At 37.2% G+C, this 17,996-nt stretch overlaps 1 protein-coding gene across 1 annotated transcript in view; it reads left to right on the top strand.

Moving 5' to 3' along the window:
• The window catches only part of ANXA1 (annexin A1), a 17,922-nt gene extending 4,046 nt beyond the window's left edge, over positions 1–13,876 (top strand). Inside the window, exons 2-13 of the mRNA XM_009578789.1 lie at positions 1–11; positions 2,239–2,332; positions 3,131–3,225; positions 4,875–4,988; positions 5,601–5,691; positions 6,731–6,810; positions 7,756–7,812; positions 9,192–9,285; positions 9,930–10,025; positions 11,098–11,156; positions 12,016–12,138; positions 13,524–13,876. The exon at positions 1–11 is cut by the window's left edge and continues 92 nt beyond it. Coding sequence (XP_009577084.1) covers positions 1–11; positions 2,239–2,332; positions 3,131–3,225; positions 4,875–4,988; positions 5,601–5,691; positions 6,731–6,810; positions 7,756–7,812; positions 9,192–9,285; positions 9,930–10,025; positions 11,098–11,156; positions 12,016–12,138; positions 13,524–13,583 — 974 coding nt within the window. The 3' untranslated portion in view covers positions 13,584–13,876. The remainder of the gene's footprint in view (positions 12–2,238; positions 2,333–3,130; positions 3,226–4,874; positions 4,989–5,600; positions 5,692–6,730; positions 6,811–7,755; positions 7,813–9,191; positions 9,286–9,929; positions 10,026–11,097; positions 11,157–12,015; positions 12,139–13,523) is intronic.
• The last annotated feature ends 4,120 nt before the right edge of the window (positions 13,877–17,996 follow it).

Genomic DNA, 17,996 nt, shown 5'->3' with positions numbered 1-17,996 from the left:
AGGAATGTATTGTAAGTATTATCACCTTTTGAAAGCGTCATGCTTATTTTCAAGTGCTTTGAGAACTGATTTAAAGGCATAGGCCACCAAACATCTTTCATATACTCAAAGGGAGAAAAATCAATGGCAAAACTCCATTAGAACTGGATTAGAACTGGACCCAGTTTTATTGCAGCATATAATCTAATGTAATCTAATAACCTAGTAAGCCTGCTATCAGATGAAAAATTGTTCTTATTTGCACTTATCAGTCTAGTTATCAATTCCTAGGCAGAACTAGTTACTGTAATGAAATTGTAATTCCCATTGGCCAATCACTGATTCACTCAAATCATCCTCTTTAAAGCAGTAATCTGATGCACAAGCGTGTGAATGTGTAAGAACATGTTCGGATGATGTACATGAGAAAAACAGGGACTCTTAGGCTGATGTACAGGAAACCATGAGTTGGAGCCCAGGAATGTAAAGGAGGAACTAAAGTTACTAGTATATGTCCTAGTTTTCATATCATATGCAGTGCTTAAGGTGGAAAGGGTCGCAGTATGTAACAAAACATCTCAGATGATCAGTATTGATACTGTTTAGAAGGGAGGCTTATGGTGGTGGTAAGTCAAGAGTTATTGCACTAGGATGATGTGGGGAGTCTTTGTGATAATGAAGTTGATTAAGATACTGAAATAACTGTCAGTGAAGGTAAAGTGGCACACTGTGAAGTCACAGGAGATCCTCAAAGAACTTTCATCTTGAAAAAAAATGAACATAGAGGGGAAATTTCAGTAAATAAAGTTTTTTGCTCTAAATTTCTGTGGATTTTGTAATTTTGACTCCACAACATTTTGTGCATAAACCTTTGGCTCCACCATCCCATCCCCGTTGCACTCCCAGGGTCCTGAGTCATTCTGGTTATGTTGGTTACAGACAGTTTTTTATTGCTAGTAGATAAGTTTGTCATGGAAACCAGTATACAAAGACTAACCTGGCATGCCTGGGAAACAGGCAGCAAACCAGTCCTGTTCCTCTGTTGGCTATCACAAAAGTCACAGTGTTTTTTTCAAAAGTATGCAAGACACTGCTTTGAGTATGCAGTCCCTCTGCTCTCATGCAATTCCTAGTAGAGGGAGTTGAATATTTAATTATCAGACATTAGACGCGTACAAAATTCAATACAGAATGGTGTATGTAAAACATGTATCCATAAGACCTTGCCATTTGTCTTGTGCTATTTAACTTTAGCAGCGAAGGATTAAAAAAAAATTAAAATAGTGAATTGTTGAAACAGGACAAAGAGTATAGGTGATTCTGAAAAAGTTTAGCTAAACTACTGGGCTTTTTTCAATAAAAAATCTCATCATATATCGTAACAAGGGGAATTTTATATAAATATTTCATCCAGGAATCTTGGGGCATTATAGCTTCTGTAAAAGATGGTAATGAGTGTGGCATCGGTCAGGTGGTGCTGTAGGGGTATAGGCCCTACCAGTAACTCGATTTGTCATGTTGCTGACTTAGGGCAAGCCATGTAATCTGTCACGTAGTGGAATTCATCATCCCTAGTCATTCCCAGAGCACTTTAGGCATAAACTGGGGAGTGCCCGTCTAGGAGTGGATTCATCAAAGGCAGCCAGTAGATAATGCCTGTGAAGAAAGTGTGGCTTATGTCTCAAGTTGCAAAGAAGTTGGGTAACAGTTCTCCACTTCCTTGTAGGATTAGACTTGAACTCTTCTCCAAGATCTTGCATGCAAGAAGTGCTTGTAGCCTTAGATATGAGTCAGCTGAGAAGTCACTTAATGTGATGCACAGTCAATTTGCATAAGATGAGTAAGGAAATTAGCAGCACTTTATTGGCAGTGCCTGTAGGATTTAATTGCGGTTTTAGGTTTTTAAAATTTGGACATAACTGCCTGTGTGACAGCTGAGAAGTATTTTCCTGCGAAATCCAACTTACTCTGAGAAATAGGTCTTCAGGTGCCTAAAACAATGGATGACGTACTTTCTGTTTAATATAAGAGGTGTGAAAGGAATAGATCCAATGCATATCCGTTACTGAGTCTGTTTAGTTCTCTATAGTTACAAAGCTGTGTATGTTCCTTGATAGTCCTATAATAGGCAATAGACAATCCCAAATACATGGTTTATTTAGCCATCTACAACTGCTTCTTCGCAAAAATATTCTTTGGAATGAATTGGGGTTGGTTTGTTTGTTTGTTTGTTTGTTTTTGTTTTTTACCCTTCTGCAGAAAAGTTCCAAAGGTGGCCCTGGAGTAAAGTCATACCCTAACTTCGATCCATCAGCTGATGTTGTTGCTTTAGACAAAGCTATTACTGTAAAGGGTAAGAGGAGTAAATATTTAACCTGCTACATTAGGACTTTTCCTTAGGAAATTTTGAGAATAGCACTGAATAAAATATCAGAGTGAGAGGCAATGGCAAGCAGGAGAGGTGCCTCTGCTTTAAAAACTTGACAATACATTAAAGTATGCCACGTGGTAAAGAATCTCAACTCTTTGATATCCTGGTGTTGTATTACAATTTCAGACCTTAATACTACATTAAAGTTCTTGAATATGTTGAAGGAAAGGTTGTAAAAATTTAATTTCTAGAGAATGAAAAAATATTATAACCTACCATACTAATACTTTTTGATTTGATTTCCATAAAATCCTTTCAAGAGGCAGTGAATATGCTGATAATGTAGTGTATGCTTCTATTGCACTTCTCTCTTTCAATGAAATTCACATTTGGCACTTTGCCTGTACTTTGAAATCTTTTTCAATTTGACTTACTGAGATTAAATAAGTATGCCGTCTAATTTTTTTTTTTCTTTTTAGTTATTCTGCAGTGTAAGTTCTGCACTCAGAACACTTTAAGACTTTCTGTATGAAATTGTAGAAACACAGGTTTCTGTGTTCTATGGGAATCTATTTATTGGGTTTCTTCACTACATCGTTAATTGTAAGTCAGCAGATGATTACAATTTTTCCTTTGGTTAAACTTCAGTGTGTCAAGAAACCAAAATATGATGTAAAGGAAATAATAAAATGTAAAAATAATGATTTGGCTAAATGATGCACTACAGACTGCTATAATATTTCCAATATATTAGACACATCGTTGTTTGGTGTCTCATAGGTGTGGATGAAGCCACCATCATTGACATCTTGACTAAAAGAACAAATGCTCAGCGTCAGCAGATCAAAGCTGCCTATCAGCAGGCTAAAGGAAAGGTAAAGTATATTCAAGCCAAGCTTAAATTTACACCCAGAATATCAATGTCTCTCCTGGCTTAGATGGTACATACAGCTTTAGCTTCATAGAACAAAAAGTTACAGTCGTCTTCCTTTTGTAGTTTGTGAAAACCATGACAGAATGATAATACCCTGCAACTATATTGCCAGTACTGAGCCTTTGAATACGGCAGCCACTATTTTGAAATAAAAAGAAAAATTTTGAAGTTCTGACTTTCAAGTTTTTTGAATGCCCTAGAGAGCCTTTAAATCACTAAATTGCTGGGAATGCAGAGATTTCACTGCCACCTGGGAGACAGTCTACTGAGATAAAGGGAGAGATGGAGAAGGGGATGTGGAGGCACCTCTCTGAATATTTAAGTCCAGGTAGAATACTAAATAGGATAGGAAAGTTGTAGAACCATAACGCTGTTCCACAAGTATACCAACACTGGTATGTGAGTGGGTGTACAGGGGGTGGTGTTCTCCGACCTCTGAGTAGTAAAACTGCTAGTCCCTGGAGCTGAGAAGCTTTGAAATTACTGCATGTTTCTGGAAAAGGTTTTAATTGCTCTTACTTTTCCCTGTAATAAATTTTCTCCAGCTGAACCTGTAACTCTAAATTGAAATTACAGTTGCACAGTTGACATACTAGAGTTACTGAGAGTTTGCTCCTTGGAAAGTGATTCCTTTGTGTTTTTCGCTTTGTAACTCTAAGTATAACTTTTAAGGGCCAACTTAGAATATAAGTCTCATTTTAGCCTAGATTTTCTGTTTCTGTTCAGGACACCTCACTTGTGGTTTTCACAGCTCTCTCCCCCCTCAGAGGAAGCTTCAGCCTTGCAATTATATTTTTTAAGAACCTAAATTAAAATCTAACTTCAAAGACACAGGGAGACTAATGCTGTTAGATTATTAGATACCCTGGTTCCTGACATACCATCAAAAGCAGAGCAGAACTAATGTGGACATAGTGCTTGCTTCTGAAATAATCTTGTTGGCTTAGGTAACCTGACAAAGCAGGTTGACCTTCTCACTCTTACAGCCACAGCCTTGACACATACTTGGTGAAGAACAGTTTTAATGTAACAAAATAGCGTACTGAGCATTTCCAGACAGGAGGCAGAATAAATCAGATTTTTTTTTTTTTTAACTTAAATCTAGGTCAAATTAGAATATAGCACAAGTCTCAACTTCAGGACTTGCAGTTTTGTGTAGGGCGATATTACAGTATGTCCACAGAGTTTGCACTGCAAATTCTGTATTCTTTATGCAATAAATGGATGAATTAAAATGTTATCCAGATAAGCAACACAGTCATAATCATATCAGCAATTACCTTCTCTTAAAAAACAAGCAGCCTATTTTGAATCTTCTTCTGATGCTGTAAATGGGTGAATATGGCTGAACTGCAATGTGTGAAAGCACACCTGAATAGTTACTGAAAAACCCTGACACTTTGATTAACATAAAGGTGACAAATTAAAAATTTCACCTTTAGGTGAATAGGGCTTCATAATTCTTTCTAGTAGCTAAAGGAATGATGTAGACTAAGATTCATGAGAGATCTGACAGTTTTTGGACTATAGCTGAACAGCAGCTTTTTACCATTCACTAGCTTAGTGTGTTTCTTATTCTTCCTGTTACAGAGTCTGGAAGAAGCCTTGAAAAAAGTTCTGAAAAGCCATCTGGAAGATGTTGTTGTGGCTCTGCTCAAAACTCCAGCTCAGTTTGACGCTGAAGAATTAAGAGCCTCTATGAAGGTAAGGCAAAGGCTTCTGAGAAAAACTTTCCTAAAGAGCATAAATAATTACCAAGGCCTGTAAGTGACACTGGACTTGGATTTCGATGCTTGTGTATTGTCTTCATTTTAACCCCATTTTGTAAAATAAATATATATGGTAATCCAGGTTCTGAGAACAAGACCCAGCAATCTCTGCTAAACTTCAGGGTTGGAAGAGATTGGCTGCAAATGGTATTCTTTTGTGAGAATGAACTCTTTCTGCCTTCTGAAAACTGGTTGTTGAGGTAGTGGTAGAAAGCCATAGTGTTTACAAACATGTTTACATAAGGGAAAACAAAAAGGGAAGGGGGTATTTTTCTTCATAAATTTTACATTCCTATCTTTTATGTGCACTGCTTGGTCCCTTTAGTGCTTTTTTTGGGTACCAGTGGTGTTAGATGCGATAAAAAAATAATTCCAAAAGAGATGAAATAACAATATTGTATGGAAGCACAATGTTCTTCATTTTTCTTTCTTGTTCCACATGGGGCCTTCAAAGCCAAGTCCATGATTGTCATCTTATTTCTTGTCTTCTAAGTTTTAAGTTTGTTTTATCAAATAACATTTCTAAAATTTCAACCATTTTTATCAGGGGCTTGGAACCGATGAAGATACCTTAATCGAGATTCTGGCCTCAAGAAACAACAGAGAGATCAGAGAAGCCAGCAGATACTACAAAGAAGGTAATTCAGAGCAAGAGAGAAGTATTGATGGTATAACTCTATAGCAGACACATTACAGTCACAGCCCCACTTCTCAATATGAGAAGCTGAGATGACGTTGTAGGAGGCAAGTGAAGCTTCACATAAGGTTGAAAGAGTTTGCAGGGGAGGGAGGTCATACTGACTTTTTCTGACTTACGTAGATCCCAATACAGAAGGAAAAGGCACATCATCACTGCCAGAACTGCAGATGTCTCATGGAATGAGCTGTGCATTTAGGTGCTTTCTAGGACTCAAGCAAAACCCAGCTGCTTTACTTCTTTTGTAACTAAGCCTTGGCTGACCTCTTAAGATCTGACTAGGCTTGAGAAAAAAGCTTACTGAGTTAGTAACAGTAGCTGCTGTTAGTTAGATGACATTAGCAGTAGGAGCAACCAGTGAACTAAAGGGGGACAATCTTTGAAGAGATAACTAAAATGTAATGTGGTATCTCATATATGTAGAGTTTACTGTAGTCAATCAGTGTTGTCCAATTAAATCATGTGTTCTGAGATTATGGGCTAACTTTTCCAAGAGATTTCCATTCAAATAGTCTCAGTTAGAAGCCCAAATTAATAGTTTGATTTTTTGGAAGAGTTTTGATTGTTGTGATTGAGTTCAGTGTTGATAAGAACAATGAGAAATAAGAGTGAGAGACAAATGGCTCAGAAAATGTTTCAAGCTTTTTTTTGTACTTCACAAGCAAGAGCCCAAGACAATGCCACTTACAAGACCTTAGAGAAGGACTTTTTCAGCAGATTTTGGCTTTAGCCTCCAATTTCACAGCACGTCTCAGGGATTAGAAGGCATGTTACAAATAAACTCCTTCTCTCGAAGCTAAATGAGAGAAAGTAAAAAAATGCATTTCTAGTGGGCATATTTAAGTGGGAAATTAAGAAAAAGCTGAAAAAAACATAGAATCATAGAATGGTTTGTGTTGGAAGGGACCTTTAAAAATCACCTAGTCAACCTACTTGATAACTTTAAAACAAGCTACAAATCCTTTTTCTTTCGATTTCAGTGCTGAAGAGAGATCTGACACAAGACATTATCTCTGACACATCTGGAGACTTTCAGAAGGCTTTGGTTGCTCTAGCCAAGGTATGCTGTGCTTAAGCATTTTAAGTGACATTACCCGTAATAAAAAATTAATGTTGTGAACACTATTTTAGAGAAAGACAAACAATAAATAAGGATTATTTAGGTAATATTTATTTCCTTGCGTTATTTTTTATTTACGTATCTTAGACCATATGAAACTGTTCTTAAACAAGCTATAATGAGATTTTATCTCAAATGCATTTTAAAAAACAGTGATGTTTATTATTGTTTATCAGTTGTGCTTTTAAGACTTTTTTTTTGTAACTGTCTGTAAGCACTTGAAAAAACAACAGGAATAATGTCATGTCAATTGACTAGAAATACAAAAAGAAAAAATGCTTACAATTGGGGAAATAAACCTTTTGGCTTGCTATTAAGTTACATTTCTAGTAGTTAGATAACGGGACAGGGGCAGGAGCTAACAAGTGGACAAAGTGTTTTGTGAATTTATGTTCAAAAGCAGATGAGTTTAAACACTGGAGCTGCCCAATAAAAAGACCCTTTTAAAATGCATGATTCCATAATTGTTGAGTACATGTATATGAAGCTTGTATATGCACGCAGGATTATTTTTTGATACGTCCATGTGCATCGTTTTGCTTTTCATTTTTTGGTTTTAAACCAACTTGGAAGGAGTCTATTCAATGGTTTTCAGGGACCAAATCACAGCTTCCAAGCCTATAACTTCACATTAAGAAACAATACTTCCTGTGGATTTTAATGTAGGACTTCAGAAATAAGTTGCTAATGGCCTTAGAAATGTGAGCTCTGATTGATTAACAAATACAACAGCCTTATTCACAGAATGATTGACATAACTGTAACTATCTGCAATTATGTATTAAGTTATGTATGAGAATGGTAGGGCAGAACTCTAAAATGCTGAATTTTTGTGAACTGAATCATTGTGAGTACCAGTGAAACTTTATTTATTTATTTATGTAGGCTGACCGATGTGAAGATTCTCATGTGAATGATGAGCTTGCTGACAATGATGCCAGGGTAAGATCATACTTAGCACTCTGCAGAGCTTCTTCGTCTGACTTACCTGAGATTACAAACTCTGGCTGTGAATGTTCTATTTGAATCTTGTGCATTGCAGATTTAACAGAGATTTATATGTTATACAGCAATCTTTTCTGAGGGGATACTATTTTACGAAATTCATGTTAGCTTCGCTATCTGAAGGAAATTAAATCTTCACCCTAATATCTAGCTTCAGAAACATTTCTGCAAGACCTCTTCTAGTTCATGTAAAGCGTGCAGACCATTTGAAGTAGAGGTCAACAGTTGGAGAAATTAGACACAATCTTCCTTCTGTTTATAACACAGTTCTTGAATTGAGGGACAAGGGTGTGCTCAAGTATGTGCAGAACCAGCTACCATACCTTGACGAGTGTGAACTCTGCGGTATGTTAGCTATAGCTATTGCTTTACAGTGATGAACCTTTCAAGATTATTGAAAACCTCACAGTCATTTTCTGAATAATTCTAAAATAGGCAACTGATCTTTCCCTTATTTCTTCCACCATTAGTGTGACTATTTTTGTTAAAATATTGGTAAACCTTAGCAGTCTTTCCTGAGTTTTCACCTATAAAACCTTACATCACTGTTACAATTTAAATGTAGATTGACTTTAAATTGATTTTTCAAAAATTCAGCCAAGAAAAAGCCATTGAGCAATACTGCTTTTATTCCTGCTACATAAGGAGTTTAGTTTTGTCATCAGCCCTAGATATGAAAGGTCAGTAAACTAATACTCTGTCTAAGCTCAAAGTTCAATACTATTTCTCTTGATGCAGAGAGAGTGTTGTTAAATCTTCTTTGCTGCTGTGTTGAGGTCTTTAATTATTACTTCTAGAGAGGTTTAAGGAGGTGAGGAAAATGAAGGAAACTGATTTGGTTTCTTACTTTCCATTAAAGTCACTCCTGGAAAGACAAGGAGTGCTTGGTGCGTTGGCTGCTCCTTCACATTTGTCCAGTTAATATCAGAGATAATTTTGTCTGAAGAAAGCTTGCCAGTCCTAAACTCCCATGCAGACTGTAAGCATATAATGATATATGAAAAATATCTTCATTCAAGAATGTAATATACTCAGGAGAGCTACATGGTGATCGTAAAATGTCTGAAAATATGTTTTGTAGCTGCATAGTTTTCTTTAGGTATTATTATGACATAAGTGAAGTATGAAGTATTACTTGATAGAGCTACAATTATTTTGAGGTTGTGTAGAGTTTCGTTATGGATTGTGTCAAGGGCTAGAGTTCATTACTGACGAGCAATGGCCTATCTTTGGCTGGTAGCCTCAGAAGTACAGTATTTCTGTCTGGGTTTTACTAGACTGATGTTAACTTTACGACTTCCTTTTCTTTATGACAGGCCTTGTATGAAGCGGGAGAAAAAAGGAAAGGAACAGATGTTAATGTGTTTGTGACTGTTCTTACTGCAAGAAGCTACCCACATCTCCGAAGGGGTACGTTGGATGAAACTTTGTGCTTCACAGGAACTGCATTTTGTACATGGCCTGCTCATGAACTCAGAGAAGATACAGATTATCAAGATGTGACTCTGACTGTTACAAAGGTCTTTTGACTGTTACAAAGGTCTTTGTAATTGGACACATGCTTGCTGACTAAGGGTGCAGTTGGCAGCTTGGCTGTTCTTTCCATACTAGTGATGAGCAATACCATTTAGGTTGTTAACAGAACTGTTACCATAAAGTCTCACATGGCTAGTGATCACACGGCCAAGGGATCAGTGTGGCAGGGGTTCTGAATGCTCCCCAACATGGTCTTGCTCCTCAGCTAGTTTGCTCTGGGTGGAGGGATGTCACCTAATGTCACAGGCTCCAGTGGAGTCATTGGACCACCTCTATCCATACCAGTGGGAACACGAACGCTACCATCCTAACAAAGTCCCATTCCTTATGCTGACTGCACCAGTCCATGCAGTAACACTGCTCTTTACACTGTGCAGGCTGAAGAAAATGAGAAAGATGGCTTACAATCAGTCATCTGTGTGCACGGCTGCAGCAGTGAGGGCAGAATACAGCAGAGGCAATGCAGGGAGAATATTGTGTTTTCATCACTATTCACTGAGTTTTCTTCCCTTATGTAGTCTTTCAGAAGTACACCAAATACAGCAAGCATGACATGAACAAGGTACTGGATTTGGAGCTGAAAGGTGATATTGAGAACTGCCTGACTGTTCTTGGTAAGTGGTTCTGCAGATTGTAACCTAGTATATATATTGACCATATGAAAACCTACTTTTTACTTCTCTTATACTTGCTCTGGTAGGAAGCCCTCCTGGGCTTACCCTGCTTCACTGAGGAACTTGCTAAATAATACTTTGGAAAATCTAGTCCGAACATAGTGATTTAATTGAATTATTTAAAGTCAGTTAAAGTTGATGAATGAGTATAAATACCTCTCCTGATATGTAGAAAGGTCTTTTAAGGAGAACAGATGTGTAATCAACATAGGAAGATCTTTACAGAAGGTCAATATGCCAAAAAGAGCTGTCAGAACAGGCACAATATCTATCAAAAATCCAATAGTTTTGAACCTGTCTTCAAAAAAAACCAAAACCAAACATTTTTCTCTAAATTTTGTTTTTCAAAGACACTTATAATATATGATTATTAAAAATATAACAAATTTCCTTCTGCGGTTTTGCTCAATAAAATACTCTTATAAGGTTTGTGATAAAGGTCTATATTAAGAGCCTTAACATTACTGTTCCTCATGAACAATAAGGTGAGGCATTGACTCGCTTAAATCACTCTTACCGGTGGACTCTTATCAGATGGAATCAAAAGCCAGACACCCATCTTGTTCTCAGCTTTTGTATCACAGTCGAGCATATTTTGGATAAAAGGGATTCCATCAGATCCCTCTTAATATCAGAAGTGGAGGGCAAGTACTTAGTATAACTTGGTTTATAAAATATCAGATTATAACCTCCAGCTCTGCTGTAGAAGACACAAATGCTTTCACATTTTTCTTCTTGGAAACAGCAACATCTTTCTTAATTTTGTGGCAACAAACTAGGGAGCGCAGTCTTGTAACTATTCTCCCCTGACTGAATTGCTTTGTGAATAGACAGAGGAAAGGAACTGTTACTTCTCCCATATTTTGAAGACAGGTACCAAAGAAGTAGATAAGTAGGATATGCTGGTAGGAACACTGAGACTGCTTTTAAAGTGTTTTCTTTCCAAACTTTTGCCTTTTGTTACGTGTTACATGTATAACAGATGTGACCTTATCTCATTGTTTCATTACAGCGAAGTGTGCCACAAGCAAGCCAGCTTTCTTTGCTGAAAAACTCCACTTGGCAATGAAGGTAACCTAAAGAAAGAACTTCTCTTCCTAAACATGGGGTGCTTTGTAAGCTGAAAAATATCAAGCTAGCTAGAGCTCTCTAAGCCCTTTGTGTGATAAAAAAGGACTACAGAAGGAAATTCAGTGTATTTCTCTCTCTCCTTCTGTTCTTTCCTTTGAAACCTCTGAGTGTCTTTCCATAGGAGCTGTCTGTTTGCTATAGTGTGTTCAGGAAGGCATCTGTCCATCCACACATATATCTTTTACTCTAGACAGTGACAGAAAGCTAACTGGAACTTTTCTTATTCAGGAAACCACAGAAATATTAGTGAAAAGTAAATAGAAAAGCAAGAACCTTGTAGAATCTTTGACAAGACATCCATGGTCCTTCTGGCAAATTTGGAACCTGAGTTGAGTGAGGCAGCTAGAGATCCCGAAACAGTCTGGTATGCAGGTTTTTCATAACTCCCGTGACTTGGTTAGAAGCAGTGTGTGAAAAATTGAGTGAATTGTTATGAAAATACAGCTTATTGCACTTTTTAAAAAAAAAAAAAAGGCAGTGAAGTCTAGGTTGTCTCTGGTGTCTAGCAAGCACAGTGAACGACATGCTTCTTTTTAGGAAACAGCTGAAAGAAATGCGTAAAAAGGAAATCCAGGGGTGGAGGTAGCCTGTCAGAAGTGAATTGTGCTCATAGGGAACAGAAGGGATATATGAGAGGACCCCCTCATGAGAGTTGTTAAAGGAATAGGATGTGGGCTCTGTACACCCACAAAGAAGTCCGATGGATTAACACAGAGAACCTTGATTTAAGTTATTTCAATGCCATAACTAGCCTCTTCTTTTTTTTTCTTTTTTTTTTTTTTCTTTTTTCTTTTAACAGGGCTTTGGGACACAGCACAAAGAGCTCATCAGAATCATGGTTTCGCGCCATGAAGTGGATATGAATGAGATCAAAGGCTATTACAAGAGGCTGTATGGCATCTCTCTCCGCCAAGCCATTATGGTAGGTTTTCCTTCAGGTGATGTATGAAATGCAAAACAGCTGAATTATTTTGGAAGTTCAGTAAAGGTTTGTTAATTCTTCTGCTCCTCAGTCACCAGTTCATCCTGAGTAGCTCATTGTAGCTGAGTAACTCATGTTCCCAATGATCCACATGCTGGTAGAACTAATTCATTTTCTGGGGCAATGCTTTTGACACGAAAGCTATAGCAATTTGTTAGCAGTGCTACATGTCTCAGGATATCATCTTACAGTAGAAGCCAAGAGTTGAATGGAGACTACAGTATCCCCAAGTTCCTGTGCTGGGCAGACATAAGGTACATTGGCAGGAGAGTGGAGATGATTCCACTGACAGCTCTATGGGAGATATTTGGCTCTCTGGCCAAAAAAACACTGGCTATTGGTTTTTAACATTTGAGGTACTCCTGCAAATTCCTTGTTAACTTGACATTTATTTGGCCTGCTTTCCAGACTTAAGAAAAATATCTTCCTAAAGGAGACAACTGCCCAATGTATTTTCCAGAAAATTTAAACCAGTGAGGGACCTGAAGAAAGCTAAACTTGCAAAGCAGCTTTGTGGAGGCTGGTAGACAACTCTACAAAAAAAAGTCTTGACTGGAGTAGAAACATACTTCCTACATGTATCAAAATGCCTTTTTGATTTTTATTGGTGTCTGCTACTTTTTCAGTTAGGTGCCAAAGATCACTTTTTTTCTTCCATCACGAGTGTGTGTGATCTGTAATTTGGTATGTAATTACAGCACCTAATTGTGTTCTAAAGTGATGATTGCATCCAAGTGCCTTGAGGTGTAGCTTGGCTACGCTAAACAATTCATATGTCTCTGCAAAGTAGATTCAAATTTGAGAAAACTAACTACTGCATACTTAATGCATATTATCCATTTTTTCCAAGCTGAATAAGCGATCCTATGGTGAATCGAGTACCTTGCACTATTAGCCTGTGTTTGAGATAATCCTGGATACAATGTGTATAGTGTTTTAATATTAATGAACATTGGACATCACTGGCCAAGGAAGGCATTTTCACTTTATCTAGAGATGAAAAGTTTAAGCTCCTGGGTGGATAGAAATCTTCTGTGCTTCTCTTCTTTATTTATGCCATGAGACCTCCCAGGGTTTTTATTGGCTTTGTCCACCTCTGCTCCACTCTGGAAATGCATGTGTTTATTTCTAGGTCATACAAATAACTTCAGTGAGGGTACTCAGTTCAAGCTCAGTCTGTGGCTAACACACATGTGTTATCAAGTGATTAATTTATTTAGGTGAAGGATTGATGTTTGGTACATGTATAATGAATGCTTACTGAAATTTATTTCACTTGAGACTATTATCCTAACAATTGTCGTTTTTTGTACTTAAATTGACAGGATGAACTCAAAGGGGATTATGAAAACATCCTGGTGGCTTTATGTGGAAGTGATAACTAAGTTTCATGTTCCTGCAATGCACTGAAGCCCTGTTGCTGAAGGTCTTTATATTTGCCTTAGCTGTCTATATAAAATACAGGCTTTATACAGTGAGGTTTCTCTGGAATGGTACTTAGTCCATATGTGTTATGTCAAAAACCTGTAACCTGGAATGTATTTTTTCAGTATCTTTATTCTGAATGGCATTAATATCTCTTGTTGCCATTATTTATCCAAAGTCAAAGAATGTCCCCAAGTTTCTATTTGCTTGATTAATCACGAAAAAGGTAAAGTTTTTATCTATGCAAAGCAAATAAACTTTTAAAAATAAAATTAACCCATGTGGAACTTTGTATGTCCTTTGTTGCTCTTCTGCTTTAAATTTCAATTTGTCTGCATACAACGCATGAGAGAAAAATTAGTAAATAACTTAAATAATCAAAAAAGAATGTAGCAATATCATACAGTATAGCTGAGTCTATACCTTTCCATTTCACTTCAACTAGGATTTATGTAAGCCAGATGTAAGAAAAAACCCTAAAGATAACTTATTAAAAAAAATTAACAATATAAAAAAGCTAATGCTATCTCTGTCTTGTTCTTTTACATTTAAATTCCAGAGTAAATAAACCTGTTATGTTTTGTACTTAGGGAAACAAAAAGAAAAAAAAAAAATTAAAAAACTCTTCATAGCCCATGTAGGACTTTTATCTTTTTCCTGATGAGTTGTGTAAACTTTTTATATTATCTCCAAAGTGAAAAAACTACTACCACTGCCTCTATTTTGGACAGAGTTCATGCTTGGCATTATTGTCCCAATTGTGCCAGATGCTGTACAAATGAGTTATTATAGCCCTCAGGTGCACTGGTGGAATTAAGCATGTGTTGGTTCTTTGTTACATGCAAACGCTGCTAGCCTTTGCTATGGTAGCCTCCAATTACTCATTTGAACAACGGCATGCTAAACAATTGGGAAATCAAAGGTCATCTTGGCTAATTTGTGTTAAACATTGGAGGCCCTCTTCACTTCATATTGGGATGATCTAGCATAACAGAACTAGGTTTCTGGAAATAGAGAAGTCTTATTCTAGAAGAAACATTGGCATTGCTAGAGCTGGAGGGAAAATTCCCATGTGCCTTCCACAGGGCCAAGTTTTGATCTACCCCAATTATTTTCCAAGATCTATAGTTTTCACCCTACCATGGTTTACTTTGTTGGTAATCCTTGTTGTCTTCACAGGATAAGTGGAAGAGAGATTCCAACCAAAGAAATTTATGGGACATATACATGATAGTTGACAATTAAAACAGAAAAACAAACGAGCAAACATATGCAGAGAGATCATGTGCTGAGGGATCTGTTTGATCAAATGACAAGCTTCAGAGAAAACAAAACCCAAGCACCTTCTGTGCTTTGAGTGTGGCACTAGCAAAAGATGCATTTTTTTAAAAGGCAGATGTCAGGAGAATGCAATTACCAAATCCTTTAGTCCATTTAATGATGAGTTGGAAAGGTTGATTGTGACAGTAAAAGTTGATTGGAAGGGAAGTCATGAAAATGGTATCTTGATTCTTTACCAGAACCCCTGTGCTTACTTTCTCACTAAAGAAAATGCATAGAAGGGAATGGTTAGTTGTAGCTATGGTTTTCTTCTGAACTTGTGGTCATAATCATGTATGTTTTTTCATTATATGCATATAAATATATATATAAAAATATATATGCATATAAAGCATATAAGCTTTGCTAACCTCTTTGGCATGGGTAACAACCTATTAAAAGTGAAGAAACTTCAATGAATGGATTTTGAGATACTACCTGTGTTGCTGGCCAGGCCCTTGGTGGTACAAAATAACCTGAGCAAACCTCTACTCAGTGGATGGGTCATAACTAATTAACTTGTAGCCAGTAGATTGTTAGGCCTCATCATGAAGCTCTTGTTTCAACATTTCAATCATTGCGAAACTGGGAGGTGCTGTAGCTATGCAAAGGGAAAGAATCTGATTTCATCAGCATAGGAAAGAGTTGTTTTTCAAGAAGTATGTTCACCGGAGAAGCCCAAAGATGCAAAAAATCAATCAAAAAAAGCTATAGCAGGTTTTTAAAAATTAATTCCAATTAAAGCTGAAGAAATGATTGAAAATTTAAATTTATTTGAAGTGGTCTCTTTCTTTTTGGCTGAGTTCAAGAGGGGCTCAGCATCAGCGTGTTCTTTGTGAGAGCCCAGCCTAACTATTCAACTTCAAAATGTGAACAAGTGAGCACCTAGAATTTTCATTTAGAGTAAAGGAGGAGATGGTATGAAGTTAAAGGTGTTATTAATAGAAAAATAGTTGTTACCTGATTATGCGTTTTGCAGGATGGTACAACAGAAGGAAATGATTACTGTACATTGCTGCTTTCTAAACAGCTCTCCCAATTTTAAGATATTTCACTATAATTTTATGTGTATTCTTGCTAGAGGCAAGAGTAGCTGCATTTTGATTGTATTCTGTTTGTGTCTATTTCTACAAGTGCAAATGCTGCTTGTTTTGAAGGGGAAGGATTGGTGGAGGTCTGTGTAGTGGTGTGTCAATGAGGAGTCACAAGTTTACTACCACTGCAAGCCATCTAAATCCCCCTAGGCATTCACTTCTGTCTAAGAGGCACACATTTCTGTACCATGAAGGTAGTACTTCCACATGCATTTAAAACCCCAAAGGTTTAAAAAAAAAAAAGTTCTGCTCAAATGGCCATTTCACAAGTGTCTTCAATGTTATGATGTATTTATATGACTCCCTGTTTCCATGGGAAATTTGCAGTCAACTATTATAGTCCTGAAACTTTTTCAAGTATTGCAAAAAATAGGGCTTAGGTTAATACTTGTGGAACAGAGTGATTGCACCATCCATTTCACTGCCAGAAGGCTCCTGGATGGTCTGAGTGGAAGGGGAGGATATTTCTAAACTAAAAAAAAAAAAAAAAGTTTTTCTGTTGTAGCAACACCTAAGTGTCAAGGTGGTTTCCTGGCATTAAGAGAGGGCAGTCCTAAAAGCTATGCTGCACAATCAAGGGGGGAGAGAGAAAGGACTAAATGGACCAGCACAAATAAGGCAGTGTTTTCTATGCAAATTAATAAGAGCGTCAACAGAGCAATGTAAGTGAAGCTCTAAGTATAAGTGACTCTAGTCAGAATATTGTTAAAAGAAGCTGGGTTACCACAGAAGACAAGTAAACAAAGGTCATTTGGATCTTGTTTGCTCTTATCTTTCTGTCTATCAAAGGACAAAATGTCACATAAAATCACTGCAAATGAGTTTGAAATGCAAATCCCTAAGGACTCCGTTCAATAGCATGCTTCTCTCTTTGCTGAGCTTTGAGCATGGGATAAGTCCACAGATTTCTGCCAAGGAGGGATGTTTGCACATTTTCTGCAGCTGTTTTCCTATCAATATTAGAAATTAAGCACGACTGCAAGCAAAATAAGAGGGGGAAAATAAAAAGGTATTTTCTAGTCTTTCTAAACTTATCTCAAAACCAAACAAAAAGTCCACCACACCAAAGTTAGACTGTAAAGAACAGCTCAGTACTCACTCAGACTGTCTGGAGGAAAGCTTGCTCAAGCATACTAGTCAGTGTGCTGGAATTTTCACCACTATTTTAGTGAAACACAATGTATGAATTTTATAATCCCTCTTCTGAGGTGGAGAAAGTCATTCATAACAGCCTACAAAAATAAGAAGCCTTTAATCAAGTGTGAACAGGGGATAGAAGGAAAGTAGCCCGTCACGTTTTGAAGACAGTCAGATGTGATTTTTTTGGAAAGACGTATATTAGAATTGCAGTAGAGTGGGGTTTTTTGCTTTCAGCTAAGACTTCTGAGGAATGGTAGCCCACCCACTTTTAATGGGGAATGGCCATCCAGCCATTTAAAGCTTATGAAGGGGAGGTGAGGGATGAAATCAAGGGGAAAGGAAGTGTCAGTAAACATGTTACAGAAAAGGCTATAGTGAAATTCATGAGAAAGCTTCCTTTCTTTGATGTAAGTTGGTGGGACGGGAGGGTACCAAGGGGTCACAAAAAATGCAACAAGAAGATTGAAATGTGAATTTTTTTCGTCATTGCACACTTGCAGCCTATAAGCAGGAAAGTATTGTGAGGACACAGCTTCAAAGCAACCCTGCAAATGAAAGAATCACCCTTCATCTTCAGTGATGCAAGAAAGAAAAAGCTTTCTTAAGGGATGGTGATTTTTTAATCAGTTAGAAAGTATTGGAAAATCTTCAAATAGCACTAAATCTTTCACCACTGTTTGTTAAAATGCACTGGAAATGCTAAATTTGTCACATTTATCTTATTATTACTTTCTGATCAGCCATTTCCTGCACCAGCTGGACAGGTTCCCCCATTTCTCTTTCACTGTGAGTGCTCTTCTGGTCCTTTTGGCTTTGCCT

This window comes from Fulmarus glacialis, unplaced genomic scaffold (assembly GCF_000690835.1).
Source record: "Fulmarus glacialis isolate BGI_N327 unplaced genomic scaffold, ASM69083v1 scaffold5995, whole genome shotgun sequence".
Taxonomy (NCBI): Eukaryota; Metazoa; Chordata; class Aves; order Procellariiformes; family Procellariidae; genus Fulmarus; species Fulmarus glacialis.
The sequence above is the reverse complement of the archived record's forward strand: the minus strand, read 5'-3'. Positions and strand labels throughout refer to the sequence as shown.